An 18356-nucleotide genomic window follows, 5' to 3' on the forward strand; every position below is an offset into this window, starting at 1 on the left:
CTTTTATGAATTTCCTTCTTATGATCATGGTTCTCCGTGACTAATTGACCTAGGTAAACGCACTCCTACACATACTCTAGAGGCTGACTGGCGATCTTGAACTCTTTTTCCTTTGCCCGGTTATTAATCATTATCTTTGTCTTCTGCATATTAATCTTCAGCCCCACTCTTACACTATCTCTGTTAATGTCCTCAATCATTTGTTTTAACTCATCTGCAGTGTTGCTGAATAGAACTATGTCATCGGCAAACCGAAGGTTGCCGAGGTATTCACCGTCAATCCTTACTCCTAAGCCCTCCCAGTTTAATAGCTTGAATATTTCTTCCAGGCACGCAGTGAATAGCATTGGGGAGAATGTGTCTCCTTGTCTGACCCATTTCATTATAGGTATGTTCCAACATTTCTTGTGGAGAATTAAGGTAGCTTTGGAATCTCTATAGATATTTTCCAGAATATTTACGTAAGTGGTCTGTACTCCTTGATTACGTAATGCATCTATGACTGCTGGTATCTCAAGGGAATCAAATGCCTTTTCATAACCTATGAAAGCCATATATAGAGGCTGATTATACTCTGCGGATTTCTCGATTACCTGAATGATGACATATGATCCATTGTAGAGCATCCGTTCTTGAAACATGCCTGTTCTCTTGGTTGACTAAAGTTCAGTGTTGCCCTTATTCTATTGGAGATAATCTTGTGAATATTTTATATAATACTGGGAGTAAGCTAACAGGCAAATAATATTTCAATTTTTTTAAGGTCTCCCTTTTTGTGGATTAGTATAATGTTTTGCATTTCTCACGTATATTTTTTTTAGGGTGGGGGGGGGGGGGGACGCTTGCAGTCAATAGACACTTCGCATAAAGAGTCACCAGTTTTCTAAGCATTATATATCCTTCATTTTTTTTAATTAAATCGACCGTTGCTCCATTTTCTCCTGCCGCTCTTCCCCGTTTCATGTTTTGCAAGGCCCTTCTGACCTCATTGCTAGTTATAGGAGTAGATTATGTATCCTGTTCATTGCTGTTTCGAATGGGGTTATCCTGAGTCCTCTGGGTAGTGTACATGTCAGTATGAAATTCTTCCGCTCTTTTTACTATACGTTCGAGATTGCTGATGATATTACCCTGCTTATCTTTCAGTGCATACATCTTGGTTTGTCCTATGCCAAGTTTCTTTTTCAGTGATTTCAGGCTGCATCCATTTCTTACGGCTTCTTCAGTCGTCCTCACGTTATAATTTCAACTATCACTCATTTTCGCCTTGGTGATCAGTTTGGACAGCTCCGCGAATTCTATCTTATCTCTTATATCTATCTTATTCTATCTCATATATATATATATATACATATATATATATATATATATATATATATACTTATTTATTTATTTAAGTGAGTGAGTGAGTAGGTGAGTGAGTGAGTGAGTGAGTGAGTGAGTGAGTGAGTGAGTGAGTGAGTGAGTGAGTGAGTGAGTGAGTGAGTGAGTGAGTGAGTGAGTGAGTGAGTGAGTGAGTGAGTGAGTGAGTGAGTGAGTGAGTGAGTGAGTGAGTGAGTGAGTGAGTGAGTGAGTGAGTGAGTGAGTGAGTGAGTGAGTGAGCGAGCGAGCGAGTAAATGAGCGAGCGAGCGAGCGAGCGAAAAATATACAAAGTGCACTTCGAAGTGTACAGATCAAAAGTATACAAAGTGTACTTTTGATATGACCAGGACACACAACATGCTGCGGTGTATACAAGATATCACTTTTGTGTAGAAAGGTGAACCCAAAATGAAGCGGACTGTCTCCAAAAGAAAAGAAAAATTGCTTTAATTTATGACAAAGAATTCTTAACTGCCTTCAAAATATTTCCCATTGAAGTCAATACACACGTCAAACCTTTCCTCCCACTGTTCGAAGCAGCTCTGGAGCTGCTCAAGCTCAATACTGTAGAGTGGCCCCTGCGAAGTTGTCTTCACCTCATGCATAGCGTCATGTCTTTCTTCATGGACGTTTCTTCCTTTTCTTAAAGAAAGATAAAAAAATCACAGGGAGCAGAGCTTGATAAATAGAGCACATGACGAACACTGACCAAAAACTCGCGGGCTAAATAGCATATCATTACCAAAGCAGCGTGGACTGTGGCGCTGTCGTGATGGATAAACCAATCGCACGCATTCCACAATTTTTCCCGTTTCCCTAGCACGTTCATTCTTAGTCACCTTGATATTTTCTTTAAAAAATAGCTGTATAGCACTCTATCCAGGAGACGCAAATATTGCCTGCGCAATACCGAAAACGATGAAAAGAAAAGGAGGAAACCATGATCATCATCCGCACACGAGCGTACTGTTCAACAGATTCAAACCTTGCTTGGCTTCGGGTTCATACACATAGCACCAGCTTTCGTGATCTATGATTATCATCGAAATAGGTGTGGGTCTTTTTCTGTTTCGTTTTTTTTTATATTCTGGCACAAAATCAAACAAGTTATGCTTTTTTATATTTTTTTCTTTGTGAGCACTGGGAAACAAACATAGCGGATAACCCACGTCATGCCTATTTCCACACTTAAAATCTACTCACAAGAGTTCACCTCATTTTAGCAGCGTCTGAAATCATTTCAATTCTGTAGCGGCAACTCTCGCTGGGTTTGTGTTGAATCTTTGCAATTGTGTACGACTGGTTGAAGGTTGGCGGAGATGATAATGTAATTTACACTCATTCATCCTCTTCGAACCGCCCAATCCACTCAAAAACTTGTGTACGACTCAAAAAACTTGTTCAGTGCCTCCTCCATAAACCTCGTTCAAAGCATTTCAAACATTTCTTCGGTGTTTCTTTGATGTCCGTTATGTACAGATACAGACCTCCAAATTTCGCAACGGCAGCCTGAGAACAGTTGGGATAACCGTCCCCATAAACCTGCAAGACATTTTCCGTCGACGTCAGCTTGGCTACTGACTTGTAAATCGTCCACCTACATCCACCTAGAAGGTGAGCAGAGCAATGCAATTACGAAGAGCTCCATGAAGCTGGTCCTTTCTCTTGCCTTTCTTTTCTTTCTTTCGCTTTCTGCGTGTGGGGGGAGCGAAGGAGGTGGGGGGGGGGGGGGGATGGGTCCTCTTTTTTTGCATACACCACAGCATACTGTGTGTCCCGTTCTGTCACTTTTGTGCTTGTGCGACAACGACACAGTACATTCTCCACTTTACAAGGTAAAGCGCGTATAATAGGCCAAGCCACTGTAATAACAGCAAGGTGACATTCACACACAAATCAAAATAGTTTCCACGCGCTTCGCCGACATACGGACGCCGGAAAGTAAAAGCACTGGCCGACTCCTGCGTTTCTATTTGTCGCGCGATTAGTCAAAGCCCTTACCGACAGCTTCCCACGATTTGCAAAGTACTTCATCGCGCGAAGAAGCCGCCCTGATTGTGCGCCCCTTTTCGTCCTCGTGCGCTCATTACGCGACGCGCAAAGACCGGCGCACCACTGATGCGAGCCTCTCACACTCCAGATGGACGCTGTTCGTAAGTTTTCCCTGCGAAGGTTCGTTTTTTCTTCGCGGGACGTCAGCCTTCTTAATCCCGGCCCGGCGCTGCAGGAGAGTCGGCTGTGTAATGGTCCTCGAAGTGCTCCATCAGCGGCGGCGGACTCCCATTTCGCCTCGTCGTACAGTGGCACCGAGGCTGGAAGGAATGGTTCGGAGCAGAACTCGTGTTCGAGATTGCTCTGCTGCCTTGATTGAGCCACGTGCTAAATGGCTGGCAGGCCGCCGCTCTGCTGTTTCCTCGAGACTCTCTCGAGCAGCTGCTGACCCAGAAGCCTGTGCAGTCTTTCTTCCAGTGACCAGCAGCCCACCCTACTTTCTTGAAAGAGATAAGACTACGTCGCTGGTGCACTCATTCGGTCCACCCACTCTGCGAGAGAACAAGTACCCTCTACCCTTCAAGTCAGCAGATTAAGGAAGAAATCTGTCAGAGTGTGCTTAGATAATGTTGTGAGAAAATGTTGCTGCCACGGTGCGACAGATAGTTTGTTTGCACAATCAAATCGCCTCTTGCGTACTGGTTACCACCTGTACATTCAACTGTCGTTTACCGAATAATATTTTGCCGAGACATCCGCTTGTTCGTAACCATGTCAACGTTTTCAGTCTTCTCAGTGGACGGAAAAGAATGGCTGTTATAACCATACGTGCACAAAATTTCGCACACCTCTATGAAGGCCGCGGAACGTGCTAATGTAAATGCGGCGTTCCCAGATTCCCGCAAATTTTCCAGGCTATGCAAGTCGGCAGGCTTATTGGCTAGAATAGGCAAGGTGGCCTGAAAGGGCACAAGAATAGCTTTGTAGACTGCAGAGAAGGTGCCGTGCATGAAATTCTTTTCTTTTCTGTGGTAAATATTTCGCGGGTCAAGTGGGATGTTGTCTAAGTGACAGAGAGTTTAGTAAAAGTTTAAAAAGTGGACGCGATGTTTAGCTTCTGTGCACTGCAACACGTGCGGATGCAGCTGCTCTTTCACAGACATGTTCCGCTTTGTCTAAAAACGAAGATCAGCCTACAAGATCGAAAACTGAAGCTATAGAGGTTGAATGCCTGGGTTTGCAGTTTTGAATATTCCCTCCTTTCTTTTACAGAAAAAGAAACTATAATTCTGAATATCCGTTGGTGTGCGAATGTTATATATGCTTTTTGAATGTCATAATTTGTTGAAGATAGCGGATGTGTCGTTTTCTTCTTCTACCTGTCTGTTTATTTGTGATATTCTTTATGTATATATGTGCGGCAAAAATGAAATGATGTATATTTAATAAGCGTAAACTTTATCCGTAAACCTTACTGCTTGTTTGGCGCTTCTTGTGCACAGGAACTTATTCATTCACCAAGATCCTGGGATATTACCCGCCACATAAGCACGGTTGCTTGATGTTTGCTACCTAATGAAGCATCTGTGTTAGCGCGTTCACGTAGTGCACACTGCCTTTACCTATTGCATCACTACTTTTCGGTGCCTTTGCTAGACCTCATATTGTCCTTTATCGTGAATATATTCATGCCGCGTGTTTTTACGGCACTCAGTCGCAGGACTGCCCTTTTTCTGCGCCTTTCTTTAGAGCTAACCTTTCTTTGCCCAATCACCCCGGTTTCGCGTCCGCAGCCAGAGAAAGTTTCGCTATTAAAACAACGATCAATTTCGTCGAAAGGAACCGTGTTCCCCACCTGTGCGAGTAGTAGAACAGCGCCTCTTCGATCGCGACAAAACAGGCGAAGTGTGCCACGGCTCGAGACAAGGGTGGCAGGCTCAGGCTTTGGTCGAAGCCGCGCAAGTCCTTCACCCAGTAGAAGAGGACGTTAATGGGCAGCTGAACGAAGACTTGATTGAACACCACCTGCCGCACCACTGGAACCAAACTTTGAGCGGTTGGCTGAAAGAAAAGACGCGAAAAAAAGAAAGAGACGTGATTTGAATGCGTTCTCTGTCGCGCTTAAAGAGGGCTATATACCAACTCTGAAAAGCTACGGAGAGCTTTAAATTATTCGTCCCTCTTCTGCCGGTAATATGTTACTTTTGCGTATTGCAGGTTTAAATAAGCGCACACCTTAAACGACGACAAATAAAGATGGCAAAATGAAGACCTCAGTCTTTATTTTGTCTTCGTTCAAGGCGAACGCTTGTTTAAAGCTGCAAAAATGAATAGAACTATCCGAGCAGCACGTTCCTTTATAGGTTACCTTTTCGAATTCGCGAAACTGCGCAGCTGCCGCAAGTAGTTGTGTCTAGTAATATGTGCGCCACACCAGGGTAACTTTATTTACTTCCTGTGTGCCTTTTTTAGGAAAATCACGCAAAAACTTGAACTATCAAAACAGACAGAGCATGGAGTGTGGAGGTCCCCAACTCTGCACGGAGCACTTCAGCTTGCGCGGTGCTGCAGAGCAAGAAAGGCGATATTTGAATGCAGGTGCTAGGTTTCAGATGTAATTGCGCGATTTTTCCGCTGCGAAGTTGAAAACCGGGCCTACGTTTGACTAACCACGCTGTATTTCCCTCCCTCTCTCTCTCTCTCTCTCTCTCTCTATCTATCTATCTATCTATCTATCTATCTATCTATCTATCTATCTATCTATCTATCTATCTATCTATCTATCTATCTATCTATCTATCTATCTATCTATCTATCTATCTATCTATCTATCTGCGCAGTCGCAGCCACATGGTCCTACAAGCCGCATTACCCTGAACCTCGCAAGCCCAACTGAGCAGTTAGTTCCTGACATTTTGAGTCCTTGTTCTGCAGTACATCCCCTAAACTTTCTAAACAGGTGTGCGGAGACCGGTATGCCACCCGGTCAGCAGAACTTACTGCACACGCTGCTTTTTACAGTTCACAGCTCTGTATCGTAACTAGGGCGTAAAGGTTTCAAAAGTGCCTCGCGACAGTACAACTTCTTGTAACTACCCAGGAACACAGCCATGTGTTCGCGCGTTTCGCTCGTCTTGTCCGGTTTCGTGCCGTTAGATGTTCACTAAATGTGTATATTAACCGCAGGACGCTTCCTTCAGAGAGTACACCGCACATTTCAGTGGGAAGGAAGATATATTTTCTTAATAACACTCCGCCAGAACGTGCCACATCATACCGATACCTGGGGGTTCACATTGCCAGTAACCTATCCTGAAAAACTTGTACTGACCGCATAACCTCTAATGCTACTCGTGCAGTAGGATACTTTTGCCGTAAAATTTCCCTAGCGCCATCGTCACTAAAACTATTATTGTATGCAGCTTACATTCGTCCACAGCTTGAATACGCATCATCAGTATGGGACCCTGGACATGATACCCTCATACAGTCCCTAGAAACAATACAGCATCGTTCAGCCTATTTCATCATTAAACTACCAAATAACTGCGACTGTGACTAAAATGAAAGAAGACGAAGTAAATAAACAAACAGACGTTCAGGTTTCTTTCACATCTTCCATTACTTTTCCTCTTGTTTCATTATACTACTACCCATTTCGTGGCCTATCCCCCCGCATTGGTTTGTGTCATAAAATAAGGGATCATCATTATCATCATGAACGTTCTGGCTGATGGCCGGCTGTCTATTTCTTTTCGATGGCGTAGTCTACAAAGAACGAGCCTTAAGGTGATACATCCTTGAGTGCAGTCCTCATGAGTCCTCGCCGCCCCGGGTCCCTCCTGCCAGGGAGCGCTTTCCAAGCTTCCCTTGTCAAGGGTACGTTACCTGGGACTGCCTCAACATCCGAGTTGCGAAGAAATGCCACCCGCAGTCCCGCTGCCCGACCAGAGACGCAAGTACACATCGCACCATCCGTGGACGGCGTCCAGGACTCCATGGTGGCTTGAGGGCCTATCAACACCGGCGATCTTGCTTGGGTCATCGCCATGCTTTCACAACAGCTACGGAATATGGCAAGCCGCTCCACCTCCGGCATCAGGTGCGCCGCACTTACACCTTATGCCGAGACAGAGCTTCCCGAGTTCCACGGTTTCCCGGAAGACCCTAACATTGGAGTCCGCATCGTGGATTCTGTTGCCCTTCCACAATCATGGCCAAAGACTCTCAAAAAGTGCCTCAAGCAAAAGAGCCTCCGAAGAGCAGCTCAAGCCTGGCATCGTTACTATGGCTAAATATGGCTAAACTGGAGTGCCGGGCTGACATCTGCATTTGCAGCGCTACCGGGGGCTTATGACGCTCGTTTCATGGAAATGAGGCCGCGCCGGCAGGACAAGAGCGAGGTCGTCGCAATCTACAACTGCGGAAAAGTACGACTTCTGGGAGCACGCTGCCTGGCGTGGGTTCATCCCGACGCCAGACGGCATGCATGACTCGACGGCATTCATACGACGGAACATGTCGTCGACGGCATGCATGACTCGACGCACGCAGTCATACAGTCTGTGCAGCCTGTCGACCATGATTTCCAGCCTTTTATTTGGTGAGCGGTGGGGTTGCTGGATACCGCAAGGCGGCGTGCGGCCCTTACTGCGCAGGAGCTTACTCCCTCAGTCCGTGGATGCTTCTCGTGCGGGCGCCTGGGACATGGGTAGGAAAACAGCCCGCAAGCTCGATCCCAGGCCATTCGCGATCCAACACGGTCGCTTCCAATGCTGCGGCTCCGCGTCGACGAAATAGGACAGCTCCCTGCTCTTGTAGACGCTGGAGCTGAGCTGAGCGTATATAACCTGTGTGTTCAAAATTGAGCTTTATGGTTTTCTTAAAATTAGGCACTGGGAGACACGCGAAGACCACCTGTGCAAATAAGTTATGTGGTCAGGGGGGCAAAGTGAAATGATAATTATCGCTGTCAGCAGCCCAATTAACCAAGATTGAAAAATAATTTTTTTCTTGACTGCAGTAAACGGGTATATTTGTCGTGAAAGGTTAGAAGCAGTCGTGTTTCTACACAGTATCAGTTGGAGTAATTCTTCCGGCGTGTCGGTGCTCCGTGACATCCGACTCCAATTTTAGAGCGCAGCTCTTTGGCGTCCGTTCCTGGGTTTCGCGTCGTCGTCGGCGTTGTCGTCGGCCTCGTAACCAGCTCCGCCCCCCTTCGCTGGAGTGGGAGACGAAGGACGCGAGCCGCGAATGGCGGAGACCAATGAGAGCGGCCCCTTCAGTGACGTGCGCGCGCGATGCTGGTGTCATGCGGACCCTCCTTACGGCTCGATGCGCACTCGTGTCTGGTCTCAGCCGATCCGCTCGTTTCGTACTATCGTCTGCTCGCGCCACAGCTCTCGCCCGCGCCTGTTTGGTTCTGTTGGGTCGGTCTCGTTCGCGCTTGTTTTGGTTGTTATTGTGTGAGATTGTTTCTTAATCTGATTGTATGCGCTATGCGAATTGTATAGTACTTTCTGGAAGCCATGCGGCACCAGCGATCGCACTGGAACCTTTGACGAGTCATGTATAAACGCCGGCTCGCTTGATCCGCAGATCAGATTTTCGACCATTACCGACTCTGCTACATGTCTCTCTCAAATTCTTTGCTTCAAAATATCGCGAAATGGAAACACGTATAGAGCTGCGCTCAAATTTCGCATTAGGGAGTATCGTAATCGTCGGATATTTAATTGTCGTTCGCATGATTACGTATGCAAGAGAGTTTGGATCTGCGCATCTCGGACTTTCGTCCGTTTGTCTTTAAGTACAAATTTCCAATAATCGTCATTTGTGAACCAAACATTGACAACGCCATCCGCCTATCAGGATATGAAGCTTTCATGTCTGCTACCTGTAGCGAACGCAGCAAAGTCATCGTTTATATCAGATGCGATTTGACGTATGTTTCACACCCAGTCGCACCTGATGACGACAATCAGTACGTATGTTTGACGATAAAATGCAAGAACGTCGCACTCACGCTCGTAGGTGCCTACATTTCACCTTCGAGTCGATTTGACAACGCGAGACTAAGTGCAATTTTAACAGCGACAGCTGGACCATGGATTATTACCGGCGACTTCAATGCGCATCATCCGCTATGGGGAAGCTTAAAGATGGATTGCCGAGGAAGACGCCTACTATCCTTCGCGTCGGACCATGAGCTCTGCTGCCTAAATGATGGCAGTCCTACTTTTCTGCGGGGATTGACATACAGCAGCTGCCTGGACTTGACTTTTGTTTCAAGATGCCTCAGCGCCAGTGTGAAATGGTTCACGGACAACGAAACGCATGGTAGTGACCACGTCCCAACATATGTTAAAATTGACGGCATACGCAAGACACAGTCGACCACAGTTCTTCGTCACATTGACTGGCCTCAATACACGCTGCTCATGGAGAAGAATTGCCAAGAGATTCAGGACTGTCTACCTGGCAACATCGAAAAGCTAATTAACGCCGCTGCTCAAGAAGCCACCAGAGCTTCTAGGCCTATTCCCATGTTTTCTCATTTCGAAGCAGAATTGGAGCGGCTTCGAGCAATCCGCCGTCGCGCGGAACGAAGGTACAGGCGCACCAAGTCCATCTACGACCTAAGGGAGGCGAGACGAATACAGAAGAAGATCCAGCGTCGGATCAACTCCCTGCAGTCTCTCAGATGGAAAACCTTCTGCGATTCCCTTGATCCGCATAAACCCCTGTCACATATCTGGAGAACGGTGCGTGGTCTTCGAACGTCACCGCAACAACGCCACCCCTTCAAATGTCTGGCTCTCTACCAAGGTCGCCGAGAGATCGACGTAGCGGAGGACTTCTGTGTCAAGGTTGCTGGTCTGCCGCCATCGTTCGTTACACGTGATCCCGGTGATGTTCCAATCTCGCGGGATTCACGTATGGACAATCCGTTTACCATCGAGGAATTGCAGGCGGCGTTGGCAGCGTGCAGACGTTCCTCATCGCCTGGGCCTGACGGGGTGACATACGCAGCTCTCGGACACCTCGGTCAAACAGCCCGGCATGCTCTTCTAGGCGTGTACAATAATTCATGGCGTGAAGGACTGGTTCCTGCTGCATGGAAGTCCAGCCGCCTTGTGCCTCTGCTCAAACCAGGTAAATCACCCCTAGACGTGGCGTCTTATCGTCCCATTGCTCTGGCCAGTTGTCTCGGAAAGGTGATGGAGAGGATGGTGCTGACGCGGCTAGAGTGGTATCTAGAACACTACCGGTTATACCCTGACGCTATGGCAGGCTTTCGACGCGGACGCTCTTCTATAGACAACGTCATCGACCTTGTCACGTCTGTTCAGCACGAAAAAAGCCTAAGGAGGCTGTCAGCGGCAATGTTCCTGGATGTTAAAGGCGCTTATGATAACGTAACCCATCGAGCCATCCTAGACGCTCTGGGCAATGTCGGCCTAGGCGGCCTTGTTTTTCGGTGGATACTCAGCTTCTTGAAGGACAGGTCTTTCTTTGTGCAAACAGAGGATGGTGCGTCATCACAACACAACACCTGCCGTGGCGTACCACAAGGTGGAGTCTTGAGCCCCACTCTATTTAACCTCGTGCTCATCGACCTGGTTCACATCCTTCCGCAGTCCGTCCATGTGTCGATCTATGCAGACGATATATGCATTTGGTCATCAGGAGCGACGCGTCCCCAGGTGCGCGCCAGACTTCAAAAAGCGGCCACACTAACATCAGGCTATCTTCGAGCGCGAGGCCTGGAGGTGTGCTCCGAGAAGTGCTCTATGGTCGCTTTCACGCGCAAAGCAATGAAACCGTACGTTGTCAAAATTAATGGACATCCGATTGCCTACGAGAAGACGCACCGCTTTCTAGGGGTGATAATAGATCGAGACCTCTCCTGGAGTCCTCATGTCTCGTACCTAAAAAGGAAATTACTCATGATGACTCACGTGCTCAGATTTCTTGCAGGAAAGTCGTGGGGTGCGTCTGTGAGTGCGATGCTCCAACTCTATAATGCACTGTTCCTCGGTTTCCTGCGCTATAGCTTACCTGTACTGGGTGGGACCAGTAAGACCAACCTCCGTGCCCTCCAGTCTGTACAAGCTCAAGCTCTGCGAATTTGCCTTGGACTTCCCAGATGTGCATCCACGGCAGCAACAATAGCCATCGCGCACGACCACCCCATCGATACGTATCTTCAAGTCGACGCTTTAAGGATGCATATCAGACACTTCGCGCGACTTCCATCGCATCATCTCGCCTCCCTTCCTGCCACTCGACCTCGTTCAGCGTTTAGCAGGATTATTGCCGCCAACCACGGAACTTTACCATCAAGCTTCACGCCTGCAGCACGACCATCTTTACCGCTGTGGTGCCTTCATCCACTCCAGGCTCTTCTTCATATTCCCGGTATCAAAAAGAAAACGGAGATGTCATCTTTTGCCCTCAAACAAACCGTGCTTTCATTCCTTCATGACAAACACAAAGAACGCATCCACGTTTACACGGATGGTTCTGTCTGCTCTAATAGCTCAGCTGGAGCAGTGGTTATTCCCGCAGAGTCTGTCACCCTCAAGTTCAAGACGTCTCACGTAACATCATCGACGGCTGCAGAACTCGCAGCTATCCGTGCTGCTTTAGAGTTTATTAGTCACAAATCGTCACAGTCATGGTCCCTCTTATGTGACTCGAAGGCAGCTCTCCAGTGTCTGATGTCCCCTTTCAACCACGGACCAAATATGCAACTAGTGGCAGACATCCGACTACTCCACCATCAAGCAATCAACAAAGGGCACAACGTCATCTACCAGTGGATACCGGGTCATTGCGGAATTGCGGGCAATCATCATGCGGATGACGCCGCCCGATCGGCCCACGACGGTGCCCGCGTTGTACCACTACCACTGTCACGAACAGACGCAGCCACAAGTCTTCGCTCTCTCGCCCGCGAGCTTACGCAGAATCTGTGGAACACCAGTGAGTTCACGAACGAACGTCTCCACAGACTGGATCCATGTCTGCAACTCCGGCTACCACCAGGGTTACCACGAGCGGAAGCAACACTTCTGTGCCGCCTGTGGCTCGGCGTCGCTTTCACGAACTCCTATTCATTCCGTATTGGAATGGCCGACAGCCCTACTTGCGGAACCTGCGACTGCGAGGAGACGATTCAGCACCTCCTTTGTGACTGTCCCAGCTACAAAGTGCCAAGAACAGTGCTCGTAACCGCGCTCGAAAAACTGGACAATCGCCCCTTTACAGAGGAGAAGGCTCTAGGACACTGGTCCAGACGGGCTTCGGCACTCAAGGCCTTAAAGGCTTTGCTGAAGTATCTAAGGACTTGCGAATTGTGCGATCGCCTTTGAGTGTTGTATCGTGTAGTATCGCGGTACTGCGTGAATTTCCTTAATTTTTTTTTCTCCTCTTCTTCTTCTTTCTCCTTTTACTCCCTTTACCCCTTTCCCCAGCACAGGGTAGCCAGCCAGTACTTACACTGGCTAACCTCCCTGTCTTTCCTCCTCTTTGTCTCTCTCTCTCTTGGATCTGCGCAAATCTTTTCCCTGATGTGACGCGGCCGTTGCGTGCAGCGTTTAGTCTGACAACAGGGCGGAGGCATAGTCAAATATGATAACTTCCCTTACTCCCTCGGCTCGGACCAGGACGAATTTTTCTTCAACTGCGAGGCTTTTCTTTCGAGGAACCCGTATGTTTCCTTCGTAACAATTGCTACGAATGGGTGGATGTCGTAGTGTCCCTTAATTAATTACACCTCTCCGCCTTGCGGGCTCCCGCAGAACTATTACGTCATACACACACACACACACACACACACACATATATATATATATATATATATATACATATATATATATATATATATATATATATATATATATATATATATATATATATATATATATATATATATATATATATATATATATATATATATATATATATATATTGCGCAACCTTGCTTGAATGTACGGACAACGCGCATTTTTTCCAACTTAATTTTTTTTGCAATGTGGACGCCCCAAGTGTATTTCCGCCGTCGCCGTGATGTTCCATATAAAGTTCAGTTGGGGGGATAACATCGTGGTCGCGCGCCGTAGGGTATGGGCGCGAGTGAAAGCTTGCGAGGGTGAGCCGAGGATGGTGGCTCGTTCTTGTGCGCAAGTAAGGAAGGCGGAGAGGAAACCCGCCATCTTCATTCGCGCTCAAAGCACCGAAGGTGCATGTGGTCTACTACGGCGGCGGCTGCGTATGGCACGGCAGAGCGTGGCCGCGCCGGCCCCATCTCGAAGGTGATCTCCGATGGATAAAGAGCCTAGCAGTGACGAGGGATGATAGCTTCACGTGCGCTGTTTTCTCGCTTCTTAGTTCGCGTTGAAGCGAGAGGCAAACACGAAGGTCGATTCGCCCACTGCTGCTGCCGCTATTCCTCAAGCCAGCGTTTTGACAGCGAGTGTCCGCGGTCATTGAGGGTAATGTTTCACGTGTGACTCTGCCTGCGTGACACCATGCCTCTTAATTTAGTTAGTAAGCGAAAGTTTACGAGGTTTCACGGCCGATTACACTACTATGCGTTGTTCGCATAGCAGTCTAGATGGCATCGCAATTGATGCTTCGCCTTTCGGATGGAACTGCGACTTTTTTTATTTTTATTTTCAACCTCTCGCTTAATTGTTACATGGCGCCACCCACTATTTGTTTATTTCTTGTTTCTTCTTAATTTACTTTCTTTTTTATTCTGCTAATCAGAATTTCTTTGTAAGTAACTTTCATCACTCCTGACTCCTTAGCCCATGTATAAGTGAAACAGTGTAGCAGAAAGATTGAACTTCCAAACTTTCCACGTACCTGATCCCCAATGGCTAAAATTATCTGTAAACGCAGAACTCACCTTAGTCTCCATAGCTTGTACCTTGTACCTCCTCATCCACGAAAGTGCTTTGCTCGTGTCGGCCGCCAAGAAAAGAAGTCCTAGAAACCAGTAGCTGACCACTGTTAACACCCATTGACCTGCGATACATGAGAGATACGGGCGATACATTAGTAATTATACATAAGAAAAACAGGAGACAGCGTCTGCCTGTCTCCTGTTTTAAATGCGCAGGCATTTCTTTGCTTATCCAACGAGAAAGCCGTCCGTCAAGTAAGACAAAAATGTGGGTCGATCTCGGAGATTGTGAAATACCGGGCCCACTCGCAGCGGAGATGAAGCAGGCTTCAAGCACTCAGCAAAGTGAAGTGAAAAGTGCGTACATTCTTTGGAATCATGCATAAGATATGGATAGAGCCCGCAGAGGCGAGTGGCTTTACGTTCGTGCTGCCTGTCGCTTCCGCGCGAACTAAACGGTGAGAACAAAGCGCTCACAAATCTTTCAACATGCACCGCACCCTGCTCATTTCGCAGATCGCTTTCAACAAATGGGCCCGCGCATCTTTCTTCAACACGAAGTGGCTAAAACACAGCGTGCGAAGTTAACAGCAGTCAGCACTCTCAGTTTGCTTCGCAAATTGCGCTCAAGATATGGTCCGTGCGGCGCGAAATGGTTCGATGCGAATGGATGAGGCGCTAAAGAGCGATACCAGCGCATAATGATAATCAGTATACGCCTGGCGCCACAACCTGCAGTAGTTTGCTTGCCTCATCAATTCACCTTGCGCCGCCATCCACAGCAGTTCGTGTTGCCGCAGCACTGCCGTTTATACCGATCGTATCAAGTTTCGTAACATTAATAATGACACCGGGTTGCGTGGCGATGAAGAAGTAGTACAATATTTAGCCATACTTAGCTTAGCCAAACTACCAGAGGAGTTTCTGCGTGAATTTGTTTCTTATGAGTCCTTTTCTATGTATCTTGTTTCTTTGCCCCCATTGTGAGCTGTGCTAACTCAAGAAAACGTTATTTTAGGACAAGGGCTGCTCAAGGGCAGCAACGCAACGCAGTAGCAGGATGCTCCAAAATTTCACTGGGGATATGCCACTCTTCAATGAACGCATTTCACGTTAACGCTTTAGCGAGCTGTGCCATGAATTCACTGGGTGTGTGCCGTTCTCCAATAAACCTGTCGACAACTTGGGTCACTGATTATGTGCCACTGAGTGCGCTGCAACCGAGGAAAATATTCTTAGCGTTCGAAGGCACTGGCAGTCCCCTAATGGCGCCGTGTGCACAGAGAGAAGCGCGCGAGAGTGGAGCCCGGTTGCCGCATGGCGCGTTTCGCAGCGTTCTCCACGCACCGAAGCGCCATGCATTTGGGAGGCCACGCGCAGGCTTCGCGGTGGCGGCTCTAGATGGCGCCGAGTGTTCTTAGAGAAGCGCGAAAGAGTAATCCCACTGCAGTAGACGCATCATACATAACTAGTTTCCGACGCTGGCAATGTGTTGTGTCGCTGTATTGATTCAATGCTAAGCGCATTGCCGTCTACAGTCATCGTGATTCTGTCGCAATATTCTTTTTATGCGAAGCATATTACTAGAGCTCAACCCAGCTCCTCAGGCGCGGCGGTGTCGCCTTCAATACCACGTGACACCGTGACGTCACGACAGAGGAGAAACGGGGCTCCAACTCACGCCGTCGCTCGCGGCGTCGCGGCGGTATATAAGCAGCTGCGCTTGCCTCTGCTAGACACTCACGAGGTGAGATGCCTCCTGGAGACAGAGCTGCTCGTTGGAATGAGAAGCGAAGGTTGCGGCGTGCTACAGAGACTGTTTCTAGGTGGCTTTGCTACGACGCAGCGACTACGCGCCCCGCATCGGACGCGGTGAGCGTCGAGCAACGCAGCGTTCGGCGCGACAACGAAATGTGCGCCTGAGCAAGCGCCGCACGCCTGAGCCGACGCCGACGACACCGGCTTTTCTGCGACACGAGCTCCTTAACGCTGTCGCGTTAAAATAAAGGCTAGCATGCTTCGCATCCTGGGCTTAACCTTAGCTAAGCCACAGCCAGTTTTTTTTCGTTTTCTTTTTGCCTCAGAGTACCTGCACATGCTTAGCCTCTCATCACACCTCTTGCAATCACCGCAAGACTGGTCGTGTGGCGAATGCTCGCGCCCTGGCTTCTGGGAGGTGGTGGGACTTACTCCGGGCAGGTCAAAGTGTGGCCCCTGTTGCACGGGATCACGTGCACTTTCGTGTTGAGAATGAGCGTGGGCTTAATTGTAAGATGGTCGAGTTCATCGAGAGAAAGGCAGTCCACGGCCGGCTCCTAGCCGTGTGGGCTTTCGCGGTACGCGGATCTCGGGTAGGTGAGGGGCCAACACCACATCCTGTCGTTCAGTTTTCTTTACATATAGCGTGACTTTTCCTAAAACCGACCTTCCGAGCGTTTTCGCATTTCTCCTCCGTTGAAGTGCGCCTACCGCAGCCGGCATCAAACCTGCTACCTCGAGATCATAGCAGTGCGGCACCATGGCTACTGAGATTTCGCGGCGGATAACGCGAGGAACTGGATATCATGTTGTTACAACGTCAAAAAATAGACCCTTTGATGCACAACACTTCATAACAATTCTGTCATCCTCGATGTTTTCGCTGAAGATGATAATGCGCTTTCAATAATTATTCTTTGCGAGAGCAGCTGGCGTTCATCTGATAACTACAAATGAGGATGGCGCTGAGTTATTCACTTCTTGCGCAACTGCGTTGTAACATATACGTCATAGTTCTCGAGCATCGCTACGCAGACACCGTCGCCTAATAACTATCAACCTTTCAGTAGTTACATATATTTCACAGCGAATCTGTAAAATATACGTAAAGGTATATGTATAATATACGCAAAAACAGATGCACGAAAACCGCAAAAGTCTGATGTTCTCGTGCGCCGAAATCTGCTGGTAAAGGCCGGCCTACGGCGACGTGCAGTCGGAGCCACGAATAATAAAAAGTTACCTCGCGTATACCTTACTCGCATAAAGAAAGAACTTCCTTGAGCGGTTCATTTTAGGCAGTAATCCGCAATTTTCTTTTGTCCCGTCGCGTTTTATTGTCTCCCGTGGTAGAGATGAGATAGATACCGTTTTAAGGTTTCGGTGGCCAAACTTGACGGCGTTGTGGGCATCAAATGTTAATCAAGGAGCCGCCAACAACGCAGCCTGCAACGCAGCCCCGACGCGGCCGTATATATGAACACGTGTGGGTGTTGGTTAACGGCTTTGTTCTCTACGGAATTATGCTATGAATCAAAGGAATGGTATCTAAATATCATCACTGCAACACATATTTACCTTCAAGCGCATCGCTCCTTTAATAAAGCGAACAGATTTCTAGAACGGCTATGCTATTCACTTAAATTGGCAACTGTATCGTCGATAGTTTCTGCATAATCTTTTTTTGTTCCTTCTCTCTCAAGAACATTAGTTCTGCTGTCGCAGCTACCTGCAGACAAGCAGACGGTCTGCTAGGGGCTTGGTGAGGTTTCCAATACGATGTGATCTGTCAAATGAAGTTATAATGCACATAATCAGCAGGTTTAGTGGTAATTCAGCGGTAGTTCAGTGGTGTACGTAGTAACAAAGCCTTAACTAAGGTTATCTGTCTCTGAAATTGAGCCTGCCGGTTCGCATTAATGATTTTTTTCTGAAACCTATCGCACAATGCAGACGTGAACGTCCGCATTATGTCGCGAGGTTTTCCTGTCAGCATATGCGAGTGCCACGTAGACAAACCGTGAACTAAACCGGAAAAAACAAAAAAGACAGCATATTATACCGATCCTTCCAGTTGTGAAATTGTTTACTGCGGCGGGAACAAGCTCTCATGCACAGCGGCTACTGACGTTTCTTCAAGCGCAAATCCTCCTTCGTCCGGTTAACTATTGCTTGCTGCGTCTTCCGAAATACATGCAGAGACGCCAAATCTCAGGCTCTGAACAAACCACAAGACGCCCGCGCAAACTTCGAAGCGCCAGGGCTGCGCGGCAGCGCAAGTAACTCTAAATTTACAAATAGATTCAAAACTCAGGCAAGAAAATGCAA

The 18356-nt window shown here is 47.8% G+C and overlaps 1 protein-coding gene across 1 annotated transcript in view; it reads right to left on the reverse strand.

Annotated features, from left to right (window-relative positions):
* LOC135914206 (fatty acid hydroxylase domain-containing protein 2-like) overlaps positions 1–16790 on the reverse strand; it is a 41198-nt gene extending 24408 nt beyond the window's left edge. The window contains exons 1-3 of the mRNA XM_065446954.2: positions 16757–16790; positions 14274–14392; positions 5211–5416 (exon numbers count right to left, since the gene is read on the reverse strand). Coding sequence (XP_065303026.1) covers positions 5211–5416; positions 14274–14392; positions 16757–16790 — 359 coding nt within the window. The remainder of the gene's footprint in view (positions 1–5210; positions 5417–14273; positions 14393–16756) is intronic.
* Positions 16791–18356: the final 1566 nt, after the last annotated feature.

The sequence above is a fragment of the Dermacentor albipictus genome, chromosome 3 (assembly GCF_038994185.2).
Source record: "Dermacentor albipictus isolate Rhodes 1998 colony chromosome 3, USDA_Dalb.pri_finalv2, whole genome shotgun sequence".
Lineage (NCBI taxonomy): Eukaryota > Metazoa > Arthropoda > Arachnida > Ixodida > Ixodidae > Dermacentor > Dermacentor albipictus.